Source organism: Myiozetetes cayanensis, unplaced genomic scaffold, assembly GCF_022539395.1.
Source record: "Myiozetetes cayanensis isolate MyiCay16 unplaced genomic scaffold, myiCay2020 scf4, whole genome shotgun sequence".
Classification (NCBI taxonomy): Eukaryota; Metazoa; Chordata; class Aves; order Passeriformes; family Tyrannidae; genus Myiozetetes; species Myiozetetes cayanensis.
This window is the reverse complement of record NW_026087631.1, coordinates 54,133,603-54,150,751: the sequence shown is the minus strand read 5'-3', so window position 1 is coordinate 54,150,751 and position 17,149 is coordinate 54,133,603. Positions and strand designations below refer to the sequence as shown.

The 17,149-nt window shown below is 36.7% G+C and overlaps 1 protein-coding gene across 1 annotated transcript in view; it reads right to left on the bottom strand.

The window, feature by feature from the left end:
• Nucleotides 1–17,149, bottom strand: part of SMARCA2 (SWI/SNF related, matrix associated, actin dependent regulator of chromatin, subfamily a, member 2) — a 103,223-nt gene that overhangs the window by 79,471 nt on the left and 6,603 nt on the right. The window contains exons 2-5 of the mRNA XM_050328486.1: nucleotides 15,636–15,759; nucleotides 4,174–4,503; nucleotides 3,214–3,315; nucleotides 782–1,031 (exon numbers count right to left, since the gene is read on the bottom strand). Coding sequence (XP_050184443.1) covers nucleotides 782–1,031; nucleotides 3,214–3,315; nucleotides 4,174–4,503; nucleotides 15,636–15,759 — 806 coding nt within the window. The remainder of the gene's footprint in view (nucleotides 1–781; nucleotides 1,032–3,213; nucleotides 3,316–4,173; nucleotides 4,504–15,635; nucleotides 15,760–17,149) is intronic.

The following is a 17,149-nucleotide window of genomic DNA, read 5'->3' as shown; positions in this document are numbered from 1 at the left end:
TGCATCATCAGTCCAAAACTAGTACCCTAAGTGTAATTACTTCCCTCCGATTAATGATCATCAGGAACATATTTCAAGTGCAGGTCAAAATCCTTCTGCCTAGCAGATTCTCAAGGTCAGTTGTTTAGGAAGCTTGTTGATTAGAAGAGGGAAGAAGTCTCTTTTTAACTCCAAAAGAGAGGTCATCCTTTATACTTTCTAACAAATATACTTCACCATCTATCTAGTTCTCTCAGGAGGTAATTTTTAAATATCATGTTTCCTGGTAACCTTTTTTAATCTTGCCTGTGCTTTCTTACTATTCTTTCTACTCTTTGGTAGCCAGCCAATCACATCATCACTAATAAAATTTGATTTTGCTGTAGCCACTAACTCATCAGCCTTTTCACCCCCACTGCTCTCTTCTAACTTCCCTTTTGTTTATAATACTGAAAACTTTCTGGACTGAATTGATTTCTCTGTAGATTACAAGGATTTTGATTTCCTAACTTTCATTGTTTGCACCATCCAAGTAATATACTAACCCAACAGAGCCTTTGAGCCTGTTTTAAACCTAAGTGGTTAGCAATGATACTGCCAGCACAGTTTACTAGTTTGTAACTCAGGGAAGAATTAAATCATTGTTTGGTCTGTGGTTTGTGTACTTCTCTGTGACACAGCCTCTCTCTGGAAACTCAGTTTACATGACTGGTACTACAGGAGTTGATGGTATGGAGTTTCAGTTGAGAATGTGAAAAACAAGAATCTGCACATGCATTTTTATCTTGTTATTTGCTTTTACCTATATTCACGTTCTTGGAGTATTTCAACAGGATCCAATCCTTGTGGCTTCTGGATAGGGCTGATGCGATTCTGCTTTTGCTGCAGCTGGACAATGGGAGAAGGTTGTCCAGGTGGTGGCTGTGGTACAGAGGGCCCAGGCATGGTGGCAGCAGGCTGGGTGGCAGTGGGGGCAGGAGAAGGCCTCCCACTGGGGGCTGGCGCCGGAAGCTTTTGTTGTGCATTGGAGACACTCATATCTGGGGCTTGGCCTGAAACAGTAACAGTACTGATTCATAACATGAGTTATGGAAAGCAGGAACAAAATCCACATGGTTTGTGAAGACAGAACATGAAGGTAAGGCAAACATTCAGTATCACCAGAAAAAGCACACTGATACAGACTACATTCTGTTTTTAAAACAGACATACTAAAATGCAAGTGTACCATACACTGCAAGAAGTGGCCCAAAGAAAAACAAAACACCTGAAACGTTATGATGAATGCTGTTTCTTTTGCCATTCCTGCAGACTTTAAATTCTAATGTTAGAAAGAATAAAACAGCTATAGAAATTACTTCCTGCAAATGCAGGACGTCATTCTGCCTCTTGTTCACTCTCCCTGCACCACTCAGAAGAAAGCATCTCTACCACAACCTGACAACAGGCAGAAGCAAGTCTGATTTTAGAGCTCTATCTGAACTTGAAAACAATATCAAAATTTTTACAATTGTATTTGGAAGTAACTGCCAGATATAAATAGCTTGCATTTCATTATGATCTCTTATTAATTGTATTTATTTCAAATACTAGGAAGTCAATTATTCTAATTGTCTTGAAAAGTAACACCTCAGTTAACATGAAAATAGTACCTGTCATTTATAGACGCTAGGGGTCATGGATTTCAGTATGCCATTATGACAAATTACCTATGTATTCAGATGTTCACTAATTCACTAACATTGCTAGAATAAAAATATTAAGTCACTTAATGCTAGGGAAAACAACCACAAAGTACATCTCTATTTTGTAATCAACCTTAATTCAAACCCAGCATCCTGACATCAACATAAAAAGATTTCTTCAAGATCACCATTTGTCATTCATACATCTGAATCAAATTTCAGAAAAGAAACTTGAGCACAAGCTGTAGATTCTGTATTTAGCAACACTGCACTTCAGCTTATAAAAAAGATGACAAAAAGCAAGCCCACCAAAGGCTCTGTGCAGCCTCAGTTTTCAGGGAATCATGCAAGTTGAATGACTGTGTAATGAGTGACAAATAAATCTGAAGACATAAGCACAGTCTTTAAAAATACATCAAATAAAACCTCTAAAAAGATATAGCAAGGACAAATGAATTCTTTCTTATTAAAAAAAACCAGTAATGAAAAAAGACAAACACTAAGCAGCTTGTAGTTAAACAGGACAACCATACTGTTATGACATACTGGATTATTTAGCTACAGCTAGCCACCTAGCAATTCTGTGTACCTGCCAGAATTTGCTAAGAGCAGTGTTTGAGCTAGAAGGCCCTGTGCCTCATAAACTCATACATACAACCTCTCCAGAAACACCTACTTCCTTTTTATTATTCTACTCAAATGTTAAGTATTCATTGGGAGTACTCCAAGAAAAGCAATCCTACTTCTGATTACACACTGCTATTTCATTTTCTTTTTATGTTGCGCTAAGTTACCGACTAATGATAGAGACTTTGTTATGACCTTAACTATCACAGAGTCACCACTGACCCTAGGTTTACCCACAAGAAACACAGCATACATAATACCTGTACCGTATGAGAAGCTGGCATTATTCACAAGTCTGCACTACTATACTTTTTTTCAAATGTCTCTAAAATATCCTCCACAACTTCAAACAATATGTATTACCAGGTTTTCTAATTTTTTTAAACTCAATACTTCTTTCACTCTACTTTTTAAACAATAAAATCAGTCTGTAAACCAAAATCTGAATGATTGGGTTCAAAACCTGATTATCACACAGAGGGAAAAGGTTACACTGTTCATTTGATCTCAAAGACTACACTGATTATTCAAAGCTACTCGATTCCAAAACAAGAAAACAAATGAACAACAACAAAAAGAAAGCAGCCTAATTCTATCATGATTTGAAAAACTTTTGTTCACAGTAGCAAAGACTACAGGTGAAAGACAAGCTTGCTGCAATTAAGCATGCTCAGAAAACTATTTATTAAGTAGGTTTTATGGTTGTCCCACAGGTAGCTTACATATTTCATTGATTGCAAAAATATGCATCATGTTCAGTTTGTCTAAAAATTGCAGTAATTTCATGTGGGTCATTCACAGATGAATAAAAGGTTAGACTCTCCTTGATTAAAATCTTAGACACAATAAAGGTTACACTATTTTTCTTCATGTCTTTTTACCTTTTGTTTTCAATTTCCCCTGCACCTTTTCCCCACTATACCTTCAGTCCAAGTTTTAGGGGTAATGGCGGTTGTATGTCCAGGCATCCCTGGCGCAGGCCCCGGTCCAGCTGCAGCACCACTCATTGCATGTAATCCAATACCTGCAATTTGACATAGGAAAAAAAAATTGTTAAGACACAAAGCATTTTCAAGTATTCAAAATATCATTCTTCTTTCTAACATGACAGTCTATTCAGGCAAGTAGCACTTTTCTTCATTAAATAAGGATTTAAGTAGATTTTATTCTGAAAAACTATATGTAATGAAGTGTATTAAAATCATGTTTTATGAAAAAATCCCAATTTATTTGGTAGCAAAGCCATATCCACTGAAATTTAGTGAATGGTGAAATCATTAAAACGATTATTTAAAAGAAAATAGTATTATCTTAACCTTCAACTTCTAATGGAAACTCATTAACGGAAGTGTTCAGAACTAACAGGTGCAGTTTTCTTGGGAGCAAAATGTGCTTGCTTACCACAATGTAACATCTATTACCACTACGAGAAAAAAGTAAGGACCTTTTCTTTTCCTTACATCTTTCACTTGACAGTACACTACACATAGTTTGTTTTACTTTCAACAACCTAAATAATCAGGCAACTCACTCCCGATTATTTATCTGCTTTCCTGCATAGAGACAGAAGAAATTTCACTCTAAGAAAAACAGTGAAATTGCTATCAGTATGCTATGATTAACATTCAAAAACTGGCAAGCATAATTAGGACAGACATAGTACTGCACAGTGAAATAACTTCTATTTCAGTTTTGACAATACTCTTAATAATAGATGTGTTTTATGCACTTGTTCAAGCCTAAAATCAAGGGCCATGCTGTTCACTTTGATCTCAGAGTACAGTCCCATATTACAGCCCTGTACAGTACCTATTTCTTAATCTACCACAGGCAGACCTTCAAGAATTACCTGAGCAATGACTCCTACCAGGCATTCACTTACCAGATTGTCTGTTGAAGGCACTGGGAGGCTGCTGCTGTTGAATGCCAGGCAGGGTCCTCTTGCCCTGAACAGCAAGCTGGAGGTTTTCGGGTAAAGGCTGACCTCTAGCCAACATTTTATATGCCAGAATCTGAGCCCGCAGCTGATGCAGCTGTGCAGGGCTGAAAGGGGAAGGCCCTCTGTTAGCCTGGTTCATAACTTGTGGATCTCCTGGTATAATGGGTCCTGGCTGACTGGGAGTCATCTGAGGTGGTGTTGGACCTCCTCCAGACATCGGACTGGACACATGCTCTGGTGCTCCTAGCGGAGATGGGTGTGGTGACATATAACCTAGAAAAGGTAAAAGAACAAAGTTACCTTTCTGTTAGTTAAATCTAAATTCCATCAAATTTCTTTAACAGTACATAGAGTATAAAAATGTCTATCTCAAGTCAGGATAGCTGTAGTATTTTCTGCAATGACAAAGTGTGATCCAAAGTTCCCCGGGATATCAAGATAGTCTCAGGAGCTATTCTTTGAAAGAACTACAATTATTTAGTCAAAAATTTCCTAAAAATAACAATTACCCTTTGTCTCACATTTGGAGTAAGACAATCTGCAATATGAAATACAATACAGAAGCATAAGGATATGCTACTGTTTACTAGAATTCTGGATAAATATTTCCTTGTGGAACACGTGCAGTGAAGTCTGCCTAGTTTACAGCTTAATACTCTAAGTTTATTTTGATGCACACACATTAAGAAATACCCACTCACTTCTACAGGTCCTCTTGGTCAAAACTCACCAACATACAGAAATAGAAAGAAATCATATTCACTTTCTATACAATTGCTCTTTAATGTATAGAGATTAAAGGTTTGAGCCAGACAAAGAATGTTCAATACCTTCTGCCATCTGGGTGCTCAACACTTTGGGACATCAACTCCGAGCACAAAAATCACCCTCTGAAGAAGCTGCTGAAGACTATGCTATTCTATAAAGCTCCAGAAGAGCAATCACAGATCTGAAATATTACAGCACTTGAATTTTAATTACATCTACTATGTATGTCCTTGAGTTTCACAATGCGTAGCAGACAGCAAGTTGTTTTTTTTTTCACTCACCAAGAGTGAAAAAGAGGTAATGATATTTACCCACTTCCATTCTGATACTGTGGAACACAAATAATGTTCTTAAAAATTGGGAAAGCCTACAAAAATAATAATTAAAAAAAAAATCTAGAAATCTTCTGGCTTATTTCTATTCCATGTTAGGAAGCTACAGATCACAGAACTCCTATGTTCATGCCACATTCCTGACACCAAATCTACACCAAATCTTCCCCCACTCTTCTTCCTGTCACTTTCAAGTGAAACTAGATCAATTTCATCTATATGTGGTCCAGACCACAGAAGAAAGAAATTTTGCCCTCTCTTTACCTTCACTGTTCCTACTGACCCTTCAGTAAAGGCAACATAGGCAAAACCTCAAAGTAGTTTCAGCTCTTCTGGGATGACAGGAGTTTTAAGTCACTAGAACTTAAAAAAACGGAGAAATGAGAGTGCTAGGGAATTGATATTTGTGCTAATTGATGCTGAGGTCTGGGGATGAAAATGTAACAAAGTAAAAGTTGTAAATATGACACAGACAAAGAAGAAAACAAGATGGAAGTACAGTAGGAAAAAGTTGGTTTTGTGATGGGGAAAAACCAGACAAGACAGAAACAGAGTGAGTTCAATCTAAAGAAGATGATGACTGGAAAGAAAAAAGGTTCTGGTGAGGGTAAGAAAAATTACACAGTTTAAGAGAAAAAGGAGAAAGTGAGGGGAGGAGTTCAAAAAAAAAAGGAAGTTATAATTACTGAAGCTACTTACTAGCTAATATAAAAATTTTTTTATACATCCATTGATGATGATAAAAGGTATGGTAAATAAGTGTAAATTTATTCCATTTATTCATCTCCTTCCACTAACTTACTTTTGTCTCTTAATTTTTTTTAAAGAAAATAGGGCAAAAGCTCCAGATCCCTCTTGCTGAGCACACTGCTTTACACTATGTCACAACAACAGCAAAAAAACCCCCCACAACTACATTACAGTTTTATAGTATAAAATGGGGTTTATTGCAATGTTTATCCATTATTACATTTTTAAATCTCAGGATTTACTTTAAATGGCACCAAATTCAAACTACATTGTTTTCTAAACTGCATTTCAAAGAATGGTTTCTTTCCTGCCTCAAGTTATACTGCCCAAGTTATAAATTCCTTAATCACTGACAGATGTCAGACTCAGGATCTTGAAATCCATCTGGACTATAAAAATCTAGAACAGTGGTGTAAGATACGGAGTATTTTTTTCAGTCCTGACAGTTTGAGGCACAAGTCTGTGACTGTGTTTTGCAAAGAGGAGTTTTCAGAAGTTTTTTGAGCTTTCTCTCTCCCTCAAAGTCATCTGCATTAGGATTCCTAACAACAAGAAACTATGCTTGACAAGAGGAAGAATGAAAACAAAATTCCCGTGAAATATGTCAGAACCTTCCAAACTTCTTGTAAACGGGATAAAATGTGGTATTTACAGAATATAAAATTTGTTATGCTATATGGAAATTTTCCTTTACAGTCTGAAAACTTTCATAAGAAAGTGAGACAATACACATAGACACAAACCTGTCCTAATAAAGTGTTTATCCTACTTGCTTTTTTTCTGTCCAATTACACATATTCTAATATAGCTGAGCATGCACACATAAAGATCTGCTAAAATTGAGTTTAACCACCATATACCATAAATGGTTTACTGGAATGCTAAATATACAGGCAAAGACAGAGAGGTTTTTGAACTCTGCAAACATGCTTTCATCTGCTATGAAGATTTTCAAATGCATTTTTCTGTAGCACACATGAATTTCCACAGTAAATATTCAGCAGGTTTTTAAATACCTAGCTAATTATTACTTGCTGAACTGCCAAACACCCCTTCTTCTACATCTTTCACAGAAATTTTTCTTTTTTATTCTGCATGAATTATTGGTTAATTTAACCTTGAGAAAGGTAGATGGCAAAAGCACTGAATGATAATGTGCACAACAAAACAGAAGAAATCTACATATTTGCAAAGGACAATACATAACCTATAGTTCTGAAAAATACAGAGTAGAAGTCATCCAGCATGAGGAAAGGAAGGTCCAACAGTCCAACCTATCATTTAAAGCTGTATCAGGTTTCTCCAAAAACAGGTTTATCTTGTTTGAGTTCTGAAAACCTCCAATGACAATGATTCTTAATCAATCTGAATTTCCTTTCCCTTAAGTCCCATCAGAATTTCACTCACCTAATTTGTGACCATTACTTTTCTGCTTTTGCTATGCATCTCTGAGGAAAGTTTGATCTGTCTTCTCCATAATCTTTCAGTGGGTCACAGAAGAAGCTACATCACAGATTAGTCTCAAGACTTCAGCAGTAAAAAATCCACTGTTTTCTTAACTGTATACATGATCAGCAATATCATCACTCTTTTCATCCACTGGTCTCAACTTTTCAACATGCTATCACAGCACGTGATAAACAATACATATTCTTTACAATATTAACACTGGAAGAAATCCTAGTTCTAACACATCACCAAACCCAAGTATTTTTGGAGGGAAGACTGTATGCAAAGTTTCTGCTCTACTTGCTTTCTATCTCATTTAGTTAACAGAACCAAGTAACATCTTTCTTATCTGTTTTAAAGCTGAAGAACCAGAGACTAAAAACTGAGACCTTTTTCTTCATGTTTAACGCTATAATGAAATGAAAAAGAACACATCTGAACCATTCTAGACCCGGGTAATGAGTATGAGAGAGAAGGAGTCTAGGTTTTAGCAGTCCAAACACAGAATGTTGAACTGAGGTCTTGACTCACCACTAAAAATTAAGACAACTTAAACAACGAAAGTGTCTGAGAATCATATATGTCACATTTTTATGCTAAAACCATTAGAAAGGGTACATTTTTACTCAAAAATGTGACTGTAAGAGAATTTGTGGATTAGGAAGATACAGATAGGATTGAAGAAATATAGTTGTGTAAGTCATTTAACAATCACTTCAACCATCAGTTGAACTTAGTATAAACAACAAAAAAGCAACCAAATACATCTCCGCAGGAAAGCAAAACATCTTGGATCAGAGTGGAAAATACCTCCTTACTGGACTGAGGCTACAAACTTTCTTAAGTTAAGCAAAACATAACACTTCCCTGTCTGTAGTGTGGCCAGGGTTATCATCAGTTCTTGTGAAACTCTGAACAAAGAGAAAGGTCACACGTGTCCAAGTAATTTAAATCTAGGAGTGTAGAAATAAACTACTGAGAGGTCTTACACTGGCAGGTAGATGAATAAGGGGACAGATCTTTTCTCATCTTTAAAAGGCTGAAAAAATTCAGAAGAGGAAGTGTAACTAATTTAAGTAAGGACAATGAATACTGCCTGTGAAGTAGCAGTATCCTAGTGAATTCTGTAAGTTAAACTTTTTAAGAAGTTTATTACATGCTGCATAAAAAATAAATACAGATCAAGTCCCAGAGTCTGTAGGCCTTATGTTTCCATGTAAAAACAGCAAGGAAAGACAGCCAAACAACTCAAACTGGATTGCATTTCACTGCTATGTCACAGTGATTTCATTTAATTTGCTCCAAATCCTGGAAAATACAGAAATTGTTAACTTCAGTCCATTTATATATTCTTACGAATTATTTAAAATATTTTATTTTATATAAGTATCTGGCTTGTCTTTGCAACTTTTCCAGTCCTCTTACAAAGTCAAATCTAACCATAATTTTAATCTTCTGAATAACTGTTTAACAGCCTAACAATTTATGATAAATTTAATACTTTTCATATAAATACTGCGAATTTCAGCACAGCTGCTTCACGGAGGCTGAAGGCAGTTTCTAATACAATTCAGATTCAGTTAAATGAAGTAAGTTTACTATTTAAACCGCTAAACATGAAGTTGGAGCGATGGATTTTTCTTCTATTTAACCTATTAGCATCAAAAGAAAGGTATTAAGACTTCACAGGGACATCATGTGTAAGTTCGAGAACAGAAAATTTGTGACCAAAAGCAGTCAAGAACATCACCCTTTCACCAATTTGGTATTAAGAGTGGAAAGGAGTAACTGTTAAAGAGAAAGATATCATTCCATACTATTTTCCCTATAAATTAACATCAAACTCCTGAAAATCATCCTATTGCAGTATGCAATAAAAATGTATCAATCTGTCTTAGCTAGTAACACATTCCTTCTGCGTGACTAGCATCTGAGCACGAAGAAAATATAAATCTAGGAACTAAAGTTGCATACGTCAACTTAGCAATTATTGTTAAAAAAAGGCAAAAACCTCAGAACAGTAACTGCCATTCAAACAGCATAAAAGCACTCAGGAAAAATTACAAATTTTTGTGGCTTTGGCTCTTAAGTGTTTCTAATCTTCTCATCGTTCATCTCACCTCAAAAAAAGCGTAATTATTTCTTAAAACAGACCATAAGAATCACTACTTTTAAAATTCTCTATCAATACTCTCTTGCTGTTCATTCATAACTGAATGCTTGATTTACATAAATCATATCTACAAATGTATGTACAGTTTGCCAATTTAGTTCCAATTTATCACCCCCATTTGTGAGCACATATTTTATAAAAAAACTTGCCTTTTACTTAGAGACAATCTTTTGCAAAACTTTCTTCATTTAAAAAAGTACTAAAAGGACTGGTATTGGATCATTTGACATTTAAATGAAATCTCATTTTGTGATCACTTCCAACTGTAAACTGCATGCAGAAGGACTGTGGCCTACACATTTATTGCAACTGTTTCACTCAAATCTCTAAGAACTGAAGCATTTTATGAATACTATCCATCTTCCTATTCTTTCCATTGTTTCCTATTCTAACTTACCAGTTCTTCTCAGAATCTTGAAGCCTGTAAACAGGCAGATTTCTGTGAAAAAGGCACCCTTACGGTTACAACAGTCTGCCTAACTTGTCTAAAACAGACCAAAGACTTTTAGCCTCTAAACAAACTTCTCCCTTTGGTCTATTGAACAGAAGAGAAAGACATTCAGTGTTGACTTAACTTTCATATGACATAAAACCTACCACAAATACTTGGGTAATCTTTCTCCAAAAGGTTAAATATCTTCATTAAGATACAGATATTTACAGATATTTAATACAGTCTGAATTCACCTAATTTAAATTTGTAGGAACCAAACTATACTGTCGCCCCCAACTCCCCTTCCACACAGGCTTTTTCCCTTCTTAAAGATAAAGGTTCCATTTATTGCAAGCCTTTCTACCATCTGGGAATGTGCAGATTGATCAAATCTTCTTTTAATTCTCTCTCAAAAAGAATAAAAGACAGAGTTTACCATTCTCCAGGAAAAAAACAATCAAACAAAGAAACCCCACCAAAACCCCAAACCAAAACTAAAAACAAACCCGTCTTCCAAGTTCCAAGTAATTTCTTTATTTGTCTTCTAAATAAAGTGTGATTTCACAGAATCATTAAGGCTGGAAGGGATTTTTCAAGGCCATCCAGACCAATCCCCTGCTCAAATGATCAGCTATCTGTTGGGTTTTGACTATCGATCTCCAAGTATGGTAACTACACATACTCTCTGGGCAACCTACTGTATTATTCAGTCACATTTACAGTAAAAATGTGTTTTCATATGTCCCAATTAATTTCATGTGTTCAGTTTGTACCCACTTTCTCTTCTTTGGTCACTGATACTCACTGCAAAGATTTTGGGTTCCTCTTTGACAGTCTGTCTCATCAGATACTTCCAAGTCTTCTCTTTTTCAGGTTATGCAGTTTCAGCTCACCCTCTCCTCACACAAACGATGCTTCAAATATTAGATACTACTTAAACAATTCTCAACAACTTTCTGAACTCCAGATGCTAGAATGGAATACAATATCAAAATACAGCCCTCATCTAATTCATTAGAAAAGATGATGCACCTCCTCAATTAATAGCCTCCCGATTCTGTATGCAGGTAGTACATTCCATATCATGGCTGTAAACACTGTATGTACCAATGTACTTTTAAGTCTGTCAAAATAACCAAAACTCTTTTCAACCTTTCTCATTTATATGCTAGAGTTTATACCACTATAGAGCATATATTGTCTTGCTCCTAGGCATACAATGCTATTGGCTGTGACAAAATCTATGCTAGAAAAATAAACACTTTCTCCCCAGATTCTGATCAGCCTTTGTAACCAACCTGGTCATTACTTACTGCTAAACCCCTGTGCTATCTGAAAATTCTATCAGCACTGATTTTAAACTTTTTTCCAGATCACAAATACATTGAAGAGCACTGAACCAAAACAGAGCCTTTCTGAAAGACTAGAAAATGCACACTTGGATGATTATCATGTAGTTAGAGTTAAGCTTATAATCTGTCATTTAACTAACTTCATATATTTAGTGTAGACTGTATTGCTTTTATTTAGTGGTATCTGGTGATATACAGTGACAAGCCAAGCACCTTTATATAACTCTAACTTCTAACACTACCAGTCAGACAAGGTTGTGTCTATCATTATTGGTACTAGCTGTAACAATGAACAGAGAAGCCCATTCATAGGGCAGGATCCTTTATCCTGACAACTGTACAAATACTGTACTGCACTAAGTACTGTATCACAACTGTCTACATTTTAATAAATCGATTTAGCTTATGATCTCTGCAAAAATAATAGTAAATTTGTTTGACTAGTATATAACATGATATAGTAATATTATAGAATATATAATAGTAAATGTCAATCTGAAAGCCGACTTTATGCAATTCAGAAGGACCTGGACAAGCTCAAGAATTGTGACTAGGTGAACCTCACGAGGTTCAACAGGGCCAAGCACAAGGTCCCACACAAGGGTCAAGGTAATCCCAAGTGTTGGGTATGACCTAGAGGAAGAAACATCATTCCATGAGTGGAAGGAGTGTTTCATGGTCGGAGAAGAAATGCCTACTGATTCACCACCAGCTACTTGAAGGACTTTATTATTTCACCTGAAGGTTTAACCTAATATTAGGACTGAATTCTCCATTTTGTTTCCTACCCTGTTTTCCAGAGACTTTGCCTCATGGTACAGCGACAATAACCCTATTGGCCGGTTTACCTTTTGGTACCAGCCAATCATGTTTCTCCCCAGTTGCCTCAAGGCTTGTTAACACCCCTTCATGTTTATGCATCTACCCATAACCTATCCCATGTAGAGGATTTGCATGCTCCTCCTACCTTCCAGCACCTTCCCTAGCTCTCCCTATAAAATCCCTCCATTTTGTTAATAAAGCCAGATCAGCCTTGTCTGTTCAACTGCTCACTTCGTTGTCCTTTGCCTCTGTTCTTGGGCTCAGGGTGCGAGTGGGCTTAGAGCTAGCCAGTGACTACCGCCTCATACCTACCATCTACAGGCTAGTCACGAACCCCTAGCTGGTCTGCTCCTCTCCAAGACACCAAAACCATGTCACCCAAGTACCAACACAGACTGGGGGATGCAGGGATTGAGAGCAGCCCTGCCAAGACAGGCCTGGGGGTGCTGGTGGACAACCAGCTAGACATGACCTGGCAACGTGCACTTGTAGCCCATAAAGCAAACTACATCCTGGGCTCATCAAAAGCAGTGTGACCAGCTGTTTTTTTCTGCTCTGCTCTTGTAAGACCCTATCTGGACTACTACGTCCAGCTTTGAAACCCTCAGCACAGGAAAGATGGATCTACTGAAATGGGTCCAGAGGAGGTCCATGAAGATGATTAGAGGTCTGGAGTACCTCTCTCATGAGGACAGGCTGAGAGAGTTGGAGTTGTTCAGCCTGAGGAAGAGAAGGTTCCAGGGAGACCTTATTATGACCTTTCAAAACTTGAAGTGGCTTACAAGAAAGATGGAAAGAGACTTTTAAAAAGGACTTGTAGTGACAGGAGACACAGTTTTAGAGAGTAAATTCAGACTAGATAAAGGAAGACTTTTTTTTTTTAATGAGGGTGGTCCAACACTGGCATAGGTTGCCCAGACTAGTGGCACATGTCACATCCCTGGGAACATTCAAGGTCAATTTCAACGGCGTTCTGAGCGACCTGGTCTAGTTGAAGATGTACCTGTTCACTACAAGGGGGTTGGACTAAACGACTTTTAAAGGTCCCCCTCCAACCCAAACCATACTATGTTTCTATGATTCTGTGTTTTTTCCCTAAAAGTGTTCTCAATTACCTGAATCATAGACACATGTCACATAAAATTAAAAGACAATGTTCTTTGATTTAACCAGAGCAATATTTAACTGATAAATGGCCATTCTGCTCATGCTTCCAAACTAATGGCCAAAGTTTAGGGTGATCCATTTCCTGAGGTTTTAAACTTCTTCATCTACTTTCCCCAAAACACCCCAAAAATATCAATTAGTGCATATTTATCTACTTCAACTTGAAGCCTACAAACAGTAAGCCATGAAAAAAAATGGACCTCAAACTAATAAGGTGTAATTTCTATTTGAGACTCATGTTGTTAAAAATTGTACATAACTGTGTACTGCAAGCTCAACAATCACACATTTATAAAGAAATGAACCTTACAGTAAACCTTGTTTTCTAACAATCTACCATAGACAACTGAAGATTTTGTCAGGATTTGAAGAGTTACTAGGCACGTTTCCATGGATTCTAAAAGAGCTGATACTGTCCTTTTGCCATGAGTGTGGGCATGGTTAAACTCCCTCTCTTTTACCACCTTGCATATTTCCACAAAACTTGTGAAAACACAACTCTAATGTTGTGGGATATCAAACAAAAAGTATCCGGTAAGTTAAAAATCTATTAAGGAACCTGGTTTTCTCTCTTGAATCTGCAAACTAACAGGGAGAAAGTACAAGGTTAGCAAATGAGACTTTGCCCAGCTGGTATCAGAACAGTCTCAAGTGCCATCACCATTTTTTGTGGAAAAGGTAATTAACGAAGAATAAAAAAACGGAGACACAAAGGCATAGAAAGCTATAACGTTTCTCTATGATGTCAAGAAGAGTATTTGAAATATTAGAGCATGTGGGGTCTTTTTTGACTGTTTCTTTTAAAAGCCTGCTCCATATTACAACTCCGATGTCTATTGTAATGTCTGTATGACCTTGTAATGTCTATTGACCTTGTAACAGTTGACAGCATACACCAAAAAGAGAGCAGGGATCTGCAGTCCTTAGCCTGACAGAGCTCCTACAAATACAATCATTTTTTTGCAGAGCAAAACTACCTAGAAGTCTAATCTCAGCCAGCACAGATAAGAAAACTTGTATTTGAAGGAGTTACTTGTATTTGAAGTATTTGCAATTCATGCTTTTGTGTTTTCAGCACATTTCAATTTGACCCATCCTCATTGTCAGACTAAATGCTCTCTTCATTTCATCACATGCAAGATGTCCTCTGAATGCAAAGACAAGTAAAATTTTTCTCTCAGATGATCATGTAGAAATCAATGGGTAAGTTTTACCTGATGAAGAATTTGCCTCTACAAAGTCAGTTCTATTTTACTTAACTGATATTGAAAGGTTTAATGGAAAATTTACTTTTTAATTTTCAAGGTCCCAGGATGGGATTCAGCTGACAAATTAAAGACTAGTGCTTCAGTCACATCCCACTGAAAAGTCCCAAAGCAGTTCAGGCTCAATCATTTTGCTGATCTGTACCTGGTTTTTTCCTTCCAACATTTCTCCTATCCTATGTCATAAACATGGAAATACATCAAACAAGGAGCACCTCTTAATAGATCTGTGTAGAGTGTGTCACACCAAGAGCCTAATTTCATTTGAGATTCTTCAGATGTTGCTGTAACATAATTAACCATGAAATATACAAAGCCTTATCTGCTGAACTTATTAATAGGAGCAGGTGTTTCCAACATACCAGGCTGCTCATGTCCTTTTATGTTGTGGACTATAAGACACAAAAGCGCCATGTAGCAATGTGTGAAAAAGAGTTTCTATTTTCTGGCATAAAAAACATTGAAAAGAACTTTGAGCAGCACTTTAACATTACAAGTGTTAAAGAATTTCTCCAGGTTTGCTTGGGTTCTTCTCTCTTATAATTTCTTCACCAAAGGATTAAAAGAAATCTCATTTAATGCATTCACATTTAAAACAGCCACATAAAATAGGAGATAACTAGATGGAGGGTTTTTTTAGAGACGTGAACTGAAATCTGTGATAGATTTAGGTGAATTACTTGCCCCAGACAGAGGCTTGAACCTTAGCTTTTTTCCACCACATGACTGATGGACACTCCAGAAAGCAAAGGAATTCAGTTATTTTCCTTGCCTTGTTCAGCCTTTCCAAACAAAGCTGAAAGGAAGTAACTGGAAATCTGTTACATGCTACTATAGATTCTTTGTGGAGCAAAGGGACTCCAAAATCACACAGCATGCACAGTATGGATAAACCTTGGCTATGCTGATCCATTGGACTCTGAGGTGGGCCCATTCCAGGATGAGGAGGTCGCATACTCTTCATGGAGCCGCAGTGAACATCTTCAACCATTCCTTTTTCATGCAAGCCATCAATAGACTGTAAAGACAAAATAAGTATTTATACAGAGATAGTATATAAATCCACTATAAAAATCCAAAGGACTTTAACTCAGAATCTAAACAAACACATGAAGAGTAAAAACAATGAGAACCTTTAGCCTGGAATCAGACATCTGAGGAAGCACAGAACACCATTAGACTGCTTGTACCCTGTTTCTTTTCTGCCCCCCCCCTTTTTTTTTCCTCTCCTTATGAACTGTTTGGCAATGCAGGGAGGCAAACTGTCCAAACACACGAACTGTATTGGGATCGTATTACAAAGCAATGGAACACATACTAACTTATTAAAGTACAGCCTGTAGCTTGGCTTGAGTTATTTTTAGCACAAACTTTGCCCTTTCAGTCATTGCTCTACTGGAATGTCCCAAACACTGTTTCTCTTCAAAAACAAGGAGAGCATTGCAGAAGGTAACCTCATCTTTACTGCCAAAACCAAGGATAGGCAGTCAAGGAAGGGAAAACAATACTTGTGCTCCCTGTAGCTCTTGTCACCTCATTCATTCATCAAAAACTACAGTTCCCAGGGTACTTGAAATGCAAAACAGGTCCACGTGCCCAAAAAACATGCTGAATGCATGCTGGGCACTAAAAAAGGCTCCATTACAGAAACTGAAGGAATCTGAAAGTGAAAATATGGGAAAAATAACAACAGAAAGTAAATGTCTTAAGAAAATAATTTTTACCTTCTAACTAGGGAAGAGATTAGGCTCATTAACTTCTAACTTAGAGCTCTGCAAGGCTTTGTATTAGGGAGCAACAGCCTGGCGTCACTTACTTAGCCTCTCTCTATAGCAATACACAGCTCTGCCCCTCTCTAACATGTGCACAAACACATGCACAAATGCACACTACACATTGCTCTTGCTAAATCCTACTGTTAATAGAGATCTTGCTGTCTGTTTCATCTAAAACAGAGTGCAAGAAGACATGGAAGAGGCAAGGGAAAAAAAGTGATACATTTCTTATTTTTGAGTAATTTATTTCACATGAGTCAATTTAAACAAAACTAAACATAGGTCATGCTTTCTACAAAGTAAAAAATAATTCTGAATTTCAATTTGTAAACCCTTCATATAAATTTTTTACTTTCCATTGCAACCATCAGATTTGATTGAAAGTACCTTTACACATACAGAATTTTTTTTGTTGTTTATCAACATTTTTGAAGGATTTCACTGTCATTTTTCTGCATCAGAACTGTGGGTTAAAAGGAGAAAAGTTATGAAAAAGGAGAAGTAAAATGGATTTTTTATGTTTCATTAAATCCTTTAGTTGTCATGACAGTATAAAAATATTTTTGAAAAGAACTTGTATCAGAAAAACACCCACTACTCCAGAAGCTATTTTTGATGACAAGAACTAGGGAT